At 33.4% G+C, this 13,986-nt stretch overlaps 3 protein-coding genes across 5 annotated transcripts; 2 read left to right on the top strand and 1 right to left on the bottom strand.

The window, feature by feature from the left end:
* The first annotated feature begins 5 nt into the window (after positions 1-5).
* Kcmf1 (Potassium channel modulatory factor 1) lies at positions 6-7,054 on the top strand. Of its 3 annotated transcripts, none has more exons than XM_085189846.1 (8): positions 6-412; positions 512-679; positions 1,153-1,289; positions 2,882-3,001; positions 3,464-3,560; positions 4,271-4,449; positions 5,298-5,448; positions 6,056-7,054. In XM_085189846.1, the coding sequence occupies exons 2-8, from the start codon at positions 649-651 to the stop codon at positions 6,304-6,306; spliced, it is 966 nt and encodes a 321-aa protein (XP_085045972.1). In that variant the 5' UTR covers positions 6-412; positions 512-648; the 3' UTR covers positions 6,307-7,054. The 3 variants fall into 3 exon arrangements, with proteins under 3 accessions (XP_085045972.1, XP_085045970.1, XP_085045971.1); XM_085189844.1 differs by having other exon boundaries at positions 17-340; XM_085189845.1 differs by having other exon boundaries at positions 21-340; positions 3,464-3,558; positions 4,278-4,449.
* A 4,012-nt stretch (positions 7,055-11,066) lies between these two features.
* LOC146536258 (uncharacterized) lies at positions 11,067-12,142 on the top strand. The gene has a single exon (XM_085190337.1). It carries the CDS (start codon positions 11,184-11,186, stop codon positions 12,015-12,017), a length of 834 nt encoding a protein of 277 aa, XP_085046463.1. The 5' UTR covers positions 11,067-11,183; the 3' UTR covers positions 12,018-12,142.
* Positions 12,143-12,219: 77 nt separating this feature from the next.
* Positions 12,220-13,520, bottom strand: Samtor (S-adenosylmethionine sensor upstream of TORC1). Its single transcript, XM_085190336.1, has one exon. The coding sequence runs from the start codon at positions 13,247-13,249 to the stop codon at positions 12,290-12,292; it is 960 nt and encodes a 319-aa protein (XP_085046462.1). The 5' UTR covers positions 13,250-13,520; the 3' UTR covers positions 12,220-12,289.
* Between the last annotated feature and the right edge of the window lie 466 nt (positions 13,521-13,986).

Below are 13,986 nucleotides of genomic sequence, written 5' to 3'. Positions count from 1 at the left end.
ATAATATTCAGTAATATATCCGGATACAGAATGTTATGCTATAAAGATAGTATTTACAATATACGAATAATATGAAAGTTATCTTTCAGACATAATATAAATACAAATCATGATTTTCCTTTAATCTGTCAACATACGGCCATTATGTGACGTCATTATGGCCTGGTTGGGTTAGGTTTGCTTGGAAATTTTTGTTAAAAATCTTGTATTTTAGTGTAATATATGTTGTGCTACTTATTTTAGATTAGTAATATAAATACCTCAAACAGTAGCAGTAAGTCTGGTGCCAAGAAGTGATTATCTCGGCGACATTTTGTGGCGAAAATGAATCGCCATGAAGGTGGGTAATGATAATCAAAATTTGTGCGATGCTTTTGTCACTGTATATTTCTTTGCTAATTCATTAAAAATTGTAAGTGTACCATTTTTTGTACTTTTTCATGCAAATAATACTGCCCGTTTTTGTTTAATAAACAAGATACGGCGTTTAATATTGTATTATCAATTTCAGGAGTCAGCTGTGATTCTTGTTTGAAAAATAACTTTAGAGGACGACGATACAAATGTTTGATATGCATCGATTACGACTTATGTGCCGCTTGTTATGAATCCGGCGCAACAACAAACCAACATACAACAGAGCATCCAATGCAATGTATTCTTTCCAGAAGTGACTTTGGTAAAAAAATATTTATTACTGACTCAACATTAAACAATTGGCCTACATTTTTTATGTGAGAAATCAGTGTTGTGTTAGAGCTGTAATAAGATTAAAGATATAGAAAGAGATATTTATTTAATTAGTGAGAAGTAAATAAACTTTAATTGTTTATAAACAAAAAGTAGTTAGTGTCAAATAATAAATTCACTTTAGTAGGTCATTCAATATTTAAAAATAAAAACAAATTTATAATGATTTTTTAAATTTGACTATCTCAAATATGAATTAATTTTACAAATTAGATTTTTGTTGATTATTTTTATGTACTATAAGCAATTTTATAAAATATCTGTTAATGTAAGGAAATAATGAATGGAATGAATTTCAAGGCAACTTTTGATAAATTTTTAATACTTAAGTAAATAGAAGTATTTTTAATACTTGATTGGAAATAACTAATTTTATAATAAAACATTTGTGCTTCTTTTTAGATCTCTACTATGGCGGGGAAACACTTGCACTTGAACAACCACAGGCATACACTTGTCCTTTTTGTAATCGTATGGGTTTCACAGACACTGCTCTCATGGAACATGTAGCCGCAGAACACGCAGACACAACATTAGCTGTGAGTTACCAATAATTAGAATGCAATGCAAATTTGAGGTTTTATTTTTATTAATATTAACAAACCTTATTCAAATAAAACAATTATATAAACTCATAATTATATATGCATGTTTTACAGCTCTTGCTATAACACATATTAAATGATGTATTATTTGTTTAATAATTCCTTACATTTAATTATTTTAATTAATATAAATTTGAAAAATCCTACCTTAAAATAAATTTTGATTAATGTTATTGTTAAAATATATGTATTTAATCTTTAAAATGAAATATAATTAAATTTAAATTATATATGAACACATAATTTACCCATAGTTCCTTAAGTAATTTGTGTTTGTATATGCTCTCTTGGTTTTTTTTGCACAAATAGTTAAGTATTCCTAAATTAATAAAGTTAGTCTAACCTTTCAAATTTAAATTCAAATTCAAAATATTATTTATTCAAATAAACTTATAATAAGCACTTTTGAATCGTCGAATGAACATATGAACAAAAAGCTACCAGCGGTTCGGAAGGCAGTTCTGCTGAGAAGAGCCGGCAAGAAACTCAACAGTTGCTCTTTTCAAAATCAATGGTACAATCTATTACATTAGTTGGCAGCTATCCTGCATTACATTCAATAGACATTAATTCCATACATGTTTATCCTCTAAGTATTCTTGAACAGTGTAATAAGCTTTACTTGTTAGAATTTTTTTTACTGATATTTTAAATTTTGGAAGTGGCAAATCTAGAATACACTGTGGAATTTTATTATATACACGTATGCTCAGACCCATAAAAGATTTATTAACTTTTTGGAGGCGAAAACTTGGAGTAACAATCTTATCTTTATTTCTCGTTTCTATCATATGATTGTCACTATGTTTATATGACAATGTATATTTTGTCGGACAAAGAGAATATTATAGTATATAAATTGGGAAGCAACTGTAAGAATACCTGCATCTTTGAAAACATCTCGCAGAGAATCTCTCGCTCTTAGTTTATAAATATATCTCACGGCTCTTTTTTGGAGGATAAATATTGAATTTATATCTGAAGCACTGCCCCATAGCAGCATTCCATAAGATAAAATACTATGGAAATAGCTATAGTAGACTAGTCGGGCAGTGTCAACGTCCGTCATTTGTCTTACTTTTTTAATTGCAAACGCGGCAGAGCTGAGTTTATCCGCAAGTGCTTCCAGATGAGCGTTCCACTGGAGTTTGGAATCTATAGTTACACCTAAGAAAATAGCTGATTCCGACAAATTGAGAGTTTCTCCTTTAATTAGTAGACTGAAATTATTTTTTTTCAACATTTTGTAAAGCAAACTCAATACATTTAGTATTTTTAGCATTTAACATTAGATTATTAACATCAAACCAACGAAGAATATTTCCATTTAGGGTAGTGCATTAGTTATGAAAAAAAGGAGATTAAAAAGACTACTATCATAAAATTTGTGTGAATCTAAATACATACAAAACTAATTTAGTATGAATGTTTTACAGCTGTTTTAATTTTAAACTTTCATTTTGCTATTAAAAAAGAAACTCGTTTTTATAATATTTTATTAACATATAATTCTAATTCAATTTAAGGTGGTATGTCCAGTTTGTGCTTCAATGCCAGGTGGAGAACCAAATTTCGTGACTGATGACTTTGCAGGACATCTTACACTCGAACATCGAACTGGACCTAGGGATCTCATATCATTTCTCATATCCTTTTTAATATTATAATTTAATTGCAAATTAATAAGCCATTGTGGGTTCGCTTCTCATTCAGGGAAGCTAAATTATTTTCACTTCTTTGCTCTGGTAAGATAAACTGTGACAAGTTCCAAAATGTGACAAATTGATAAGCAATGTTTATAGTCACTCATCTTTTTTGAATGTGGAATATTTATTTTATTTCTTTTCCTCTCTCTGGTAATGAGGTAAAACGCGTTGAGTTCCGCCACTCAACACAACGCAGGCTACAAATTATTTTTGTTGCTCTGCTCTGGTAAGAAAAAAAGCTTAGGTGTTGAATTCCACAACTTAACATGCAATGTTTCCAAACTTGAACTGAAAAGGGGAATCTGGGTTTATTAATATTCCCGTCCCCTCTGTCTACCGTGCTATATGTGGGATACAGCGTAAAGCTAAAACCAATTCAATGAGTCCTTAACCATGTTACACGATGAGCCAAGTGGCATCCGACACGGCGGTGTACGCCGCATGCCGCCTCCCGGACGCGGTGTTAGTCGCGCGAGACGCACCAATATGCAATTCAGGTACTAATATTTCTTGTTTGTATAATATTTTTTAAGCTTCTGTTAATTCAAATACTATATTAAATATCCCACGTCTTTTAGAATTGCTCTTTGGACTCTGATTTAATTTATCTAAAGTTTACTAAAATGTTTGCCTCTCTCTATTATGATAAACCATATAGTATGTTTTTTCATATCTAATGTTTTGGTGGTGAAGCAGCAAATAAATTCGAACTACAATTATTCACAACGTAACAAATAACTAAAAATGCTTACAATGAAATATCCAACACAACAGACACATAAACATCGACAAGTTATGGCCGCTCTAAAGTTAACCGTAGATGACTGACTAGACTTGATTTTAGAATTTGCTTTTTTTCTTTATTTTTTTTCGGAATGAACGAATTTTCGGATGCAAGAGTCTATGGCCTCTAATTTGAGAGCGGCCATGACTCATATAATGATATATATCACAACAAGAACTTTATGAATTGTCGAAGTTACGGGCGAACAGCTTGGTACCATTTAGTGACACCAAACTCTTTGAGATGCGAAGCTAATTTGCCTCGTAAAGTATCTGTCGGGCTGTAACCTTGTAACGCGTTGTTTATTTATTACTGAAATATATTTTTTTAATGGGTACGGTCCTTGTCCTCGATATGTTTTATATCATAATAAAAAAACCCTCATAATGCGTAACTCACGCGCGCGTCGCTTGTGGTTTACATGTCGTTCAGCACGAGCGGCGGTATCTCGTCGCTGTCGCCGTCGTCGCGGGACGCCGTCGTGGACCCCATCGCCGAGCTCCTGTCGCAACTGTCGGGCGTGCGGCGCGGCGCGCAGCCCGGCACGCCCAGCCAGCTCCAGCAGTTGCAGATGCAGCTGCAGTTGGAGAGGCAACAGGCGACGGTGAGTTTTTGTTTACAGGGTGGGTAGAGTTTGGCGTTTTACCAGGGCGAGGTAATGAAAACAGTTTATTATTCAAAAAATTAACAATTGATGCTTAGGTAACAAATATTCAGAAATTGTTAATATTAGTTAACAAAATAATCAATTAAATTATAAATTCATATTAAAATTTCCATTCTTTTATCAATATTTTAAAATATTATGCAAAACAAATGTATGAATGACCATACAGTCTTGTACAGAAAGTAAACCCATATCAGCTCATTTGTTTACAAGACCAACATACGTCATAAAGAGCAATATGACTTCAACGTTTTTATCAAAATAGCGCAAAATTTTAAAATGTTAAACTTAAACACATTAATGCCATTGACTGATACTCACACCACTAAGTAAGATCTTGTTGTGTAAATAAATATACAACATTTTAAGGCTTCCTAGGCCATTAAAGCTATTATCACAAAAATTAAGTAGATTTACAGAAGTTATTGACAAATATAAAAACCTTACATCCTTGTACTGAACTTAGCTTCACGCTATATCCCCATCAGGGTAGTCAAGGAGAACGAAGCGCCATACGCTACTATTACAATAATTAAATTAGGACCCATGTTAAAGCTTGAATGGGTTAAAAGAGATAGAGCTCAAGCTTCAGTCTTATGATTAAATAGATTAATTATTAAATGGTAAACTTATAGATCGTGCATACAAAAAATATTGTGCCTATAAAAATAACACATAAGTATAACTACGAGACGATTATAAATATGACGGATAATTTTCCTCATCTTCAGATAAAAAGCTGACTGTTTACATTATTCCCTTAAGCATCATTTTTGCATGTGCAGGCGGCCCGGCAGCAGCTGGAGCGCTTGCCGCGGCGGCCGGCGGCGGCGAGCTCAAGCGCCAGCGCGCCGCCGCCCGCGCCGCAGCCCGCCGCGCAGCCGCCGCTGCAGCTCGACGCGCAGGACTCGCAGTACCTCCTCGCTGGGTTTCTCGGTAACATATATTTATTGAATAATTACTTTATAAAGTATATGAATTTAATATTGGATGTTTTCAAGTGATGTACGTTTTCTGAACTAACCAAATCCAATCTAGCTTCACGCTGTATGTATCCCTAGCGGGGTAATCAGATAAAACAGAAAGATGTCTTCATACTTCTTTCGCCTCATCCACTGTCAACCACCTCTTCATATATTTGCCCTCTGATTTTTACGTGACCTTCCGCCAGTATCTTTGATACTGTGTTTACGACGAGCTCAACCAAGGTCTCCCCCTACCAACGCCTAGTACGCCGGCCCAGAAAGCGATCTAGTTGCCCGGTAAATCGGTTGTGTCCCTTCCACATGGTCTCAGGCACATAAATAACATCGAAATCTCTGTCATCCATCACATGTAATAATTCATTCATTCTTCTCTTCCATCCTCTTACTTTCCACAAAACTATTTGTAGATACGTCCTCTATAGAATTATCTATGGAAATTTTACGTCAATTTTACTTTGAATTTGTATTATAGATGTCGCTTAAAGTGCCAATGACTGGATATTTCTCCCTATATGTAGTGAGACAAATAATGATATCAAGAAACGTTAAATCCACAGGCGCTACAAATGGAGCAGACACAGCTGAGACTGAGTCCCGCGCGGCGCTGCTGCGCGGGTTGATGCTGGCGTCGCTGGGCCGCGCAGCGCCCCCTCCCCCTCCGCCGCCCGCGCCGCGTGCCCCCGCCCCGCCGGCTCCCGCACCTGCGCCTCCGCCCGCGCAGCCCCCGCGCGCCAAGCCGCAGCCGCGCACCAAGGTGCCGGCGCCGCCCGACCCTCCCGCCGTGCCCGCGCGCCCGCGCCCTGTCTGACCCGCGCCCGCGCGCGTCGCGGCCGCGCGCCGGTGACGTCCGCGGTCGTCACCGGTCGCGCTATGTTGTTTTACGCTAACACTTTTTAGTGGATGCTTATGTTTGTTTTGTTGGCTTTACAAATATCAGTGTGATTTCCTTTATTATTATTATTATAGAGAATACTTAGTTATGGAATGTTTTAATCGATTTCAAATATAAATAAACAAGGTAAAAAAAATACACGCGATCACGGAATGACTGTTCGTTAGTTGTGATTGTGAACGGGAGAGGAGTCCGTCTAACCGCTAGCATTGGATGTTAACTTAGAGACCAAAAGCAGTATTGAGAGTGATTTTTTTGTTATGAGATTATGTTATGTTTGTCAAATATTTGTAGTTATATAATTAATAGATACATGTATTTTTATAAAGGCAACATCTAACACTATGCTACACGTATATATTACCGTGACTCCTCTCCGGCATAATTAATATTCTTTAGTAAAAATCAATTGAAAAGCTACTTACACTAAAATTGTCACTAGCTACTCAAAGTGCTTCTTAGTTTCATCATTATACTCCAACATTACGAAATGTTTGTATGTACCCTAATTAAATTCTATAATATTAATTCTGGTATTTATTTTTATTTCAAAACCCTGTCGTGGAGTACGAACTGTGGGTGATGATTATGACCTTCTAATAATTTAAAGTGTCAATAATAGTTGTTTTACAGCAATATTGAAATAAAAATATCAAAATACTAATTTATTTTTCTTTAACATACCCCACACACTTTTATTTCATTTTATGTAAACATAGGCTATAGCTTCCCTTCCATAGTTATTTACTTATTATAATAAAAAGCAAAAACAATTTCTTGTCTAACTATTGAGAACTCCGAAGATTTATTTAAATATGATTGATGAAAATTTGTTCGAAAAACTAATTAAATTTAAATAAAAAAAACAAGCAGAAGCATTAATTTAACAAGGGAAGAATGTAACATTGGTCTTAGCACTGTCCCAATTAACTGGAATCAAAATATGCTTTACCTACAATAACTATAACAACCAAAGAAGTAGAGTAAGCAAGCAACGACACGAGATAGATAATTTTTGTTGATAATTTCAATAAATATAGGTTTTGTTAATGACTATAGAAAGAACAATACAAACAACGATTGTTTTGAAATTTTGAAAAAATCTCATTGTTTTACGCCCAATATTAATAATGTATCTCCTATCTCCAGTTAACGTCTATCTCGTACTGTCCGACATGTCTGTCCAATCACTAACCTGCACGCCTACCTCCATCTCTGTCTATGTCAATCTATGGTAGCAATTTTTGGATTAGGATTGGTTATTAACATTGGGCGTTAATGAGCATCCCTTGCAGTTAATTAAGTACTTAATAATTGAAATTTTTCATTTTCGATAGCTTACCTAGGGACCATCGACAAGAAAGCTTTGGAAAGTTCTTCCTCGCTGTGATAGAATTTTTCAAGGATACAAATACAAAGGCCTGCTTTGTAGCAGAAAATTTCAATAGATGAAATGAGAATTTACAATTGCGGCCATTCCAATAAGACCGAATCGACTGAAGAGTAAAAAGGTGTAGTGTGGTTATTGCAGGTCAAGTCTAAAAGAAGCGCTGTTATCTGAGATGGCTCAGATCGTTTGATTTATATGAGGTGCCGGAAAATGATATTAAAATATTGTTGTAAAGTATTAGACGTTATATATCTATTTCTTTTAAATATCTTTTTTAATGAAAATATAAAAAGAAAAGAAAAAGAACAAATATTTTTTTATTTTTCTTTAACATGTTCATTTTTTTAAATGGGATTTGAAAGAGGGAAGTTTCTACTCTTTCATAATTAATAAATTCCATAACTTGTAAAAAAAATTATATACTATAAAAAATTGTTGTTGTCAAATTATTTGAGAAGCGATATACAAACATATTAAAATATCACTAAAATACTACGTCACTACGGTCCTTATTTAGTAACCGCTCTCAAATCTGAGATGGATCTTGAGTTGCCGTTTTCATTCATAAATTGAATATGAATTAAAATGGCATCTCAAATTTGAGAGCGTTATATGGGTCATATACAAATAGCGACCTAAATGTGTACGAAAAAAAAAGTTAAATATTTGTTCAAAATCACTCTCATTTAATTCTTATAGATTAACTTAATACAGGAAAAATATGAGACCACATCATTATTCGTTTTCGAGAAAGATATTCGATGCATAATTTTTTTGATGACCACAGAACGGACACAGTTCTACAGAAAAGTATAAAGTATTAGTGGTACATGTATTTGATTGGTTTCGTACTTCTAATAATAATCGTATTGGTTAATAACGACCGTCATTACGATATGACATCAATATTGTGACGAAAAAAATAAAAAAATCTAGTAAATGTCAGATTCGTACAGCAGATTCCTTCAGTCTTAAAAATGTAAGGTAATATAATAGAAGAAAAAATATAATTTCTTACATTTACTGAGTAGCAAGTATATTAATCCATGTTTTCTTATCATTATTTGTTTGTTCATAATAGTTTCAGTTATTTTCTGCATAACTCAATGGAACTAAACTTAAAATCTTTGTTTAAACAATGAATAAATTTATAAATAATGTTAACGTAACGATAATGATACTGTAACAAATACTAGCCTCTTAAAACAATAAGAAAGAGTCCTAATCAAACTAAACAATATCTATTCATTAATGAATGGCCAACAATTACATCGAAAAAAATTGATAAAATTAAGTTTGCTTCGTCATTTTTCAAAAAACTCTTTGTATCTTAATTAAGTAAGGGATCGTGTCTCAAATTTGTATAAATAGAACAGATAGATGTTGTCTTAAGTTGTAGCGACTGATAATCAACGAGTAGTAAAGAAAGACCCAAGTGTGTAAATAAAAAAATGGATTGGTTGAACTTTTGATCAGTAATTTTGAGAGAATAATAATAATAATAAAGCCGCAGGGCAGCTTGTGGCGAGCTGTTGGGGAGTGGTGACCCCACGGACCTGAGTCCTCCGGAGAGGAATTGTAATCTATCCTTCGCCTCTGGCTTTCCTTTATTGGCCGGCAGAGTGGAGCGCAAGAGCTATATGCTCGAAAGGGTGGAAGTGCTCAAACGTAATGCGTAACAACGGGGAATCCCGCTCACGAGCTCCTCGTGATGGTGAGCTCTGCTGCTGCTTCTCTCTACACCCTTAGCCGACCACCCCGATGTTGCGCCCGAAGCATAACGCCGCTTTGTGGGGGCCCATCTAGTGGGAGGCGAGTCACCGTCCATCAACCATTCAATTTGAGACTATTGTAAAGGCGGACGTCCAGTAGTCTCATCCAATAACCAGTCCATTCAAATTCCATTCCATAGTCCTAGTTTAGATTTCCATATTTTCCATAGTTCCTACGCATTAACCGGCGACCATCTCTGGGCAATTACCTGTGGTTGCCTAGCGATGGATTCCGGCTGATGCGTCACAGTATAACATTTGTATATTCTCTTAAGGACCTCTACGTGTTGGACCTGTGTCTCCACGCAAGCCTTCCAAAGGACCGGGTTCTTTTGAACCCGTGAATCTTAAAAGAGAAACTTAGTAATATTAATAATATTAATTAAATTAATATTTCATACATAACAATAGCAACTTTAATTTGCAGAAGTATTAACTGTGTCGCAGTTATTAGCTACCGCCTAATGTCGATCAATGTCGATCAATGTTTTGTTTTATAGATATAATGGCACATTATTAGTTAATAATAGCATCTTGTTTAGCTCTACATGTCTCACGTCTTCGTTTTTTCTTCTCTTCATTGCTTTAGTGCACCCCAGATCTATTTGAATAGGGTAATGTGGCTTGAACAATGTAAAAAAGCTAGCTAAGCTAAGATTTCGTTATTTAAGGTAATAACTTAAACCACTTGACACTTGTAAAATGCTATACGTTTATCTGAAACATTAGTCTACATTTAATTTTACAAGATATATACGATATATTGATTTTATGTGCCTATATAATTACAAATATAAGTAGCACATACTTACCAAAATACACTAAAAATAGGAAAGATGCTTTGATCTTTTAGAAAATAAATAAAATACACGATTCTTTTTATTGGAATATAAAAATACACATCCGTCTTGCGTAATGGGTGTAAGCAAATTATAGCTTTCTAATATTACCAAATTAAAAGATATTACATTTAAGGTAACTTTAGTAGAAGTTTTTTAAATGCAGATTTTTTTGGATCACAGGAAAGATTCGTGTAACAGCTTGTTTATTAGAAATCATAGTAAAAAGGCTGAAGCGCATTTTGGAAATTATCATTAAAAAATCAACTCAAGTATATTCTACGCGGAAAATATGTGTGATTTCGATGACACGGGCGTAATAACTTAAGTTACAAATTTTTGAAACTATGTACTACGAATCTGAACAGCCCACAGAAGGGGACAAATGATGGAATTTGAATTTTTTTCTTTACATTTTTTTTAAATTTTGATGTGTAGACTATCCACTTATCATAAGGGGGTAGGCATAGTTAAATTTAGAATGAAAAATCGTTGAAAAGTCGTCGTATATTTTCTTTTATTTGTTATAGCTATTGTAATATAATACTCATATGAGTATGACCTATATAAATACCGGTTTACAATTTCTTAATTTCACATAATGTTTAATATTTTTTACCTATTTATACCGATTACCTTATCTGTATGAGTTGACATTTAATAATATTTTTAATCTATAATCTATATCTTAAAAAACATTACCAAAGCAATGCGTTGTGGTTCTTAATCGCACTAAGAATTACTAAAATAAACAATACAGTAAAATTTATAAACAAAATAGTTTTAAATATCATGGCTGACTCTACTGTGATAGATGTAAGCAAAATGAAGGTAGTAGATTTAAGAAAAGAATTGAAATCTCGTGGACTTTCATATGCCGGCGATAAAGCCGAACTTGTAGCGAGACTTCAAGCTGCAATATCTGAGGATGATCACGGAGATATCAATCTAGATTCAGATGAAATTGACTCAGACGGCGTTTTGGAAGACGAAGAAGACAAAAGTCAAAATGATCTGCTTGACGATTCTGCTGTGGATACCTTAAACGAGGAACTTGATTCTGCTGTGGATACCTTAAACGAGGAACTTGCACTCCAAGAAAACTCTCCAGAAAAACAAGTTCCGGAAAGTAAGCCACAAAGGATTCTGAAAAGAAAAATAACAGAACCAAAAGTGATAGAAGGCAAGGAAACTATTGCAAAAAAAATTGTACTAAACAGATCAGCTTCTGTTTCATCAAATACTGTGAAACCACCTGAAGACAAAAAGGAAATCATGGCTCCAGAATCAGATAAGCCAGAAATAAGTGTATCTAGTAACAAAGTTAAGATTACTGCTGATATTGATCCAAAAACAAGACTTGAAATGCGTGCTAAAAGATTTGGATTACCAGTGAAAATGACCGAGGATCAGAGAAAAGAAGCAAGGAAACAAAGATTCAACCAGAATGCAAATTCTGTTAATAGTGATACAGCTATCGCTTCATCAGGAACATTATCTCATAATTTAGAGAAATTAAAAATGAGAGCCGAAAGGTTTGGCCAATCAGTGTCAGCTATTATGACTGATATTGAAACTAAAGAGAAATTAGAAAAGAGAAAAGCAAAATTTAATGCTGCTAAATAGTGGTACTTAGCAGTAGAGAAAAACAAAATTGACACCACTACATGTATAATTATTAATATAATTAAAAAGTTTTTGTTATTTTAATAACTTTAATTGTAATATTAAGAATAAAAAAGTTCTGACTATTTTTATTTATTTATTTAACAAATATATTAAAGATTTTATCAAAAATTATTCATGGTTCATAAAAAAATCAAGGTCACAATTGTAAGAAATTATATTTTATTGTAAAATAGCATGCATAATATTATCATGTGATACATATAAAAATATTAATGATCTAATTCCAAAAATGGAAGTTGATTAAAATCTTGGACATCAATAGCAATATTTTCAGATTTAGCATATTTATCTTCAGTTTTGTTGAAATCCTGTGGTATATGTATACTAATGTCCATGTAAGGTTCTTTGTACAAAATTGCCCATCTTATGGCAATATCTTTATGTAAAGATTTTCTGAATGCCATACAATGCATATGTTGATATTTTTCATATTTAATTCTAGAAAACCCCATCATTGCTAATGAATACCTCCAGTTTTTCATTAATTTACTATTTGCCCCCACATGTTTTGAGTCAGGTGTATTTATTATTAAAACACCACCTGCTTTTAATAATTTATAAGCATTATTGCAGGCCAGTATTCTTAATTCTGAGGAAGGGATATATTCCAAGAAAAAACAAAATGTTACAATATCAAAATAATTTTCTTGAAATTTTAGTACTTTGTTTCCATCTATTAAAGTATCTGAGGTAATAGAAACGTTAAGAAAGTCACATTCTTTTACAGAGTTATTGGCAGGACAGAGATCAATAGCCAGGACATCTAGAAAATCATATATTTTAAAAGGATTATAGCAGCTGCCAACATCAAGTAACCTATACGGTTTTACAAATATTTCCTTGGTTATAACTTTTATATCAATTGTATTTCCTATATTTTTTTCTTTCTCATCATACTTATCTAAGCCATTATTGTAGAAATAATCATAGCAAAAATCGGCAGACCATTTAATACGAGATGTAGCAGAACTAAGTTCGTTTGATGAATTTAACTCCCAATGTGTCCTAGCCAATTTTTCCATATACAAAGCATATCTAGTTAAAATATCTTTATTTAAACAGTGGTCTGACCATGCCTTCTCAGCTCCTACTAGGGCCGCATTATTCCTAAGTTTAGAATGGACATCTTTTAGAAATTGCGCCAAATATTTATGCTCCTCACTAGCCATTGAACGTAATGTTTGATAATGATAAAGGTGATATAAAAAATATTAAACCATATGTAAACGTATGCATGTAGTTTACGCGTCCGGACTCAGTTTATAGGTATTAAATATTAAAAATTTAAATATATAAGTTTAAAGTCGTCTACTAGTGGCTTTTATTTATTTTTTTGAATATTACTTGAAATTTTGAATATTATCAAATTATCAAGTTGAGTTGACATATCATAGATGTACTCTGTGACCCACAGACACAGAACACATTCACTCACTACTCTGCTGTGACTGTGACCTGTGCATGATAGTGAGGGACAAATCGAGTTAAAATGAGTTGGACTTAGCTTGTAAAATCGATTTAGGCTAGATATCCCAGATATATAGATAGATAGATTTTTAATATAGATATATTAAAAATAAAAACGGAGAAGCGCGAATCGGACTCGCTCACTAAGGGTTCCGTACAAGAATGAAGGTCTCAAGCTTTTCTGAAATTCAAGCTTAGCTTAGCCAGAGCAATTTCATCCATGATACCTATACGGCGAAAATAGCTTGCCCCTGAAGAAAAAATTAAGTTAACAATGTTCTTAGGAGTCGAATGAAACCATCAAATTATCTTAAATTTTTAAAAGTCCCTAAGTACATCTTATAATAATTAAAAATTGAATAAGATAATTCCTTAACCATTTATTATCATGACATTGTTTGAATATAATTATTTACATGTTTAACGGAGTGAATTTATA

This window comes from Heliconius melpomene, chromosome 9 (genome assembly GCF_056956725.1).
Source record: "Heliconius melpomene rosina isolate 202511_hmr_F chromosome 9, ASM5695672v1, whole genome shotgun sequence".
In the NCBI taxonomy this organism is placed as follows: domain Eukaryota; kingdom Metazoa; phylum Arthropoda; class Insecta; order Lepidoptera; family Nymphalidae; genus Heliconius; species Heliconius melpomene.
The sequence above is the reverse complement of the archived record's forward strand: the minus strand, read 5'-3'. Positions and strand labels throughout refer to the sequence as shown.

What these genes read in the sequence shown, in the direction of transcription:
- Kcmf1 (XM_085189844.1), top strand. An exon ending in TCTTTCCAGAAGTGACTTTG is followed by an intron (nt 680 to 1,152) that starts GTAAAAAAATAT and finishes GCTTCTTTTTAG; the next exon opens with ATCTCTACTATGGCGGGGAA. An exon ending in GGGATCTCATATCATTTCTC is followed by an intron (nt 3,002 to 3,463) that starts ATATCCTTTTTA and finishes ACCATGTTACAC; the next exon opens with GATGAGCCAAGTGGCATCCG.
- LOC146536258 (XM_085190337.1), top strand. Translation starts at nt 11,184, where the DNA reads ATGGCTGACTCTACTGTGATAGATGTAAGCAAAATGAAGGTAGTAGAT.
- Samtor (XM_085190336.1), bottom strand. Translation starts at nt 13,249, where the DNA reads ATGGCTAGTGAGGAGCATAAATATTTGGCGCAATTTCTAAAAGATGTC.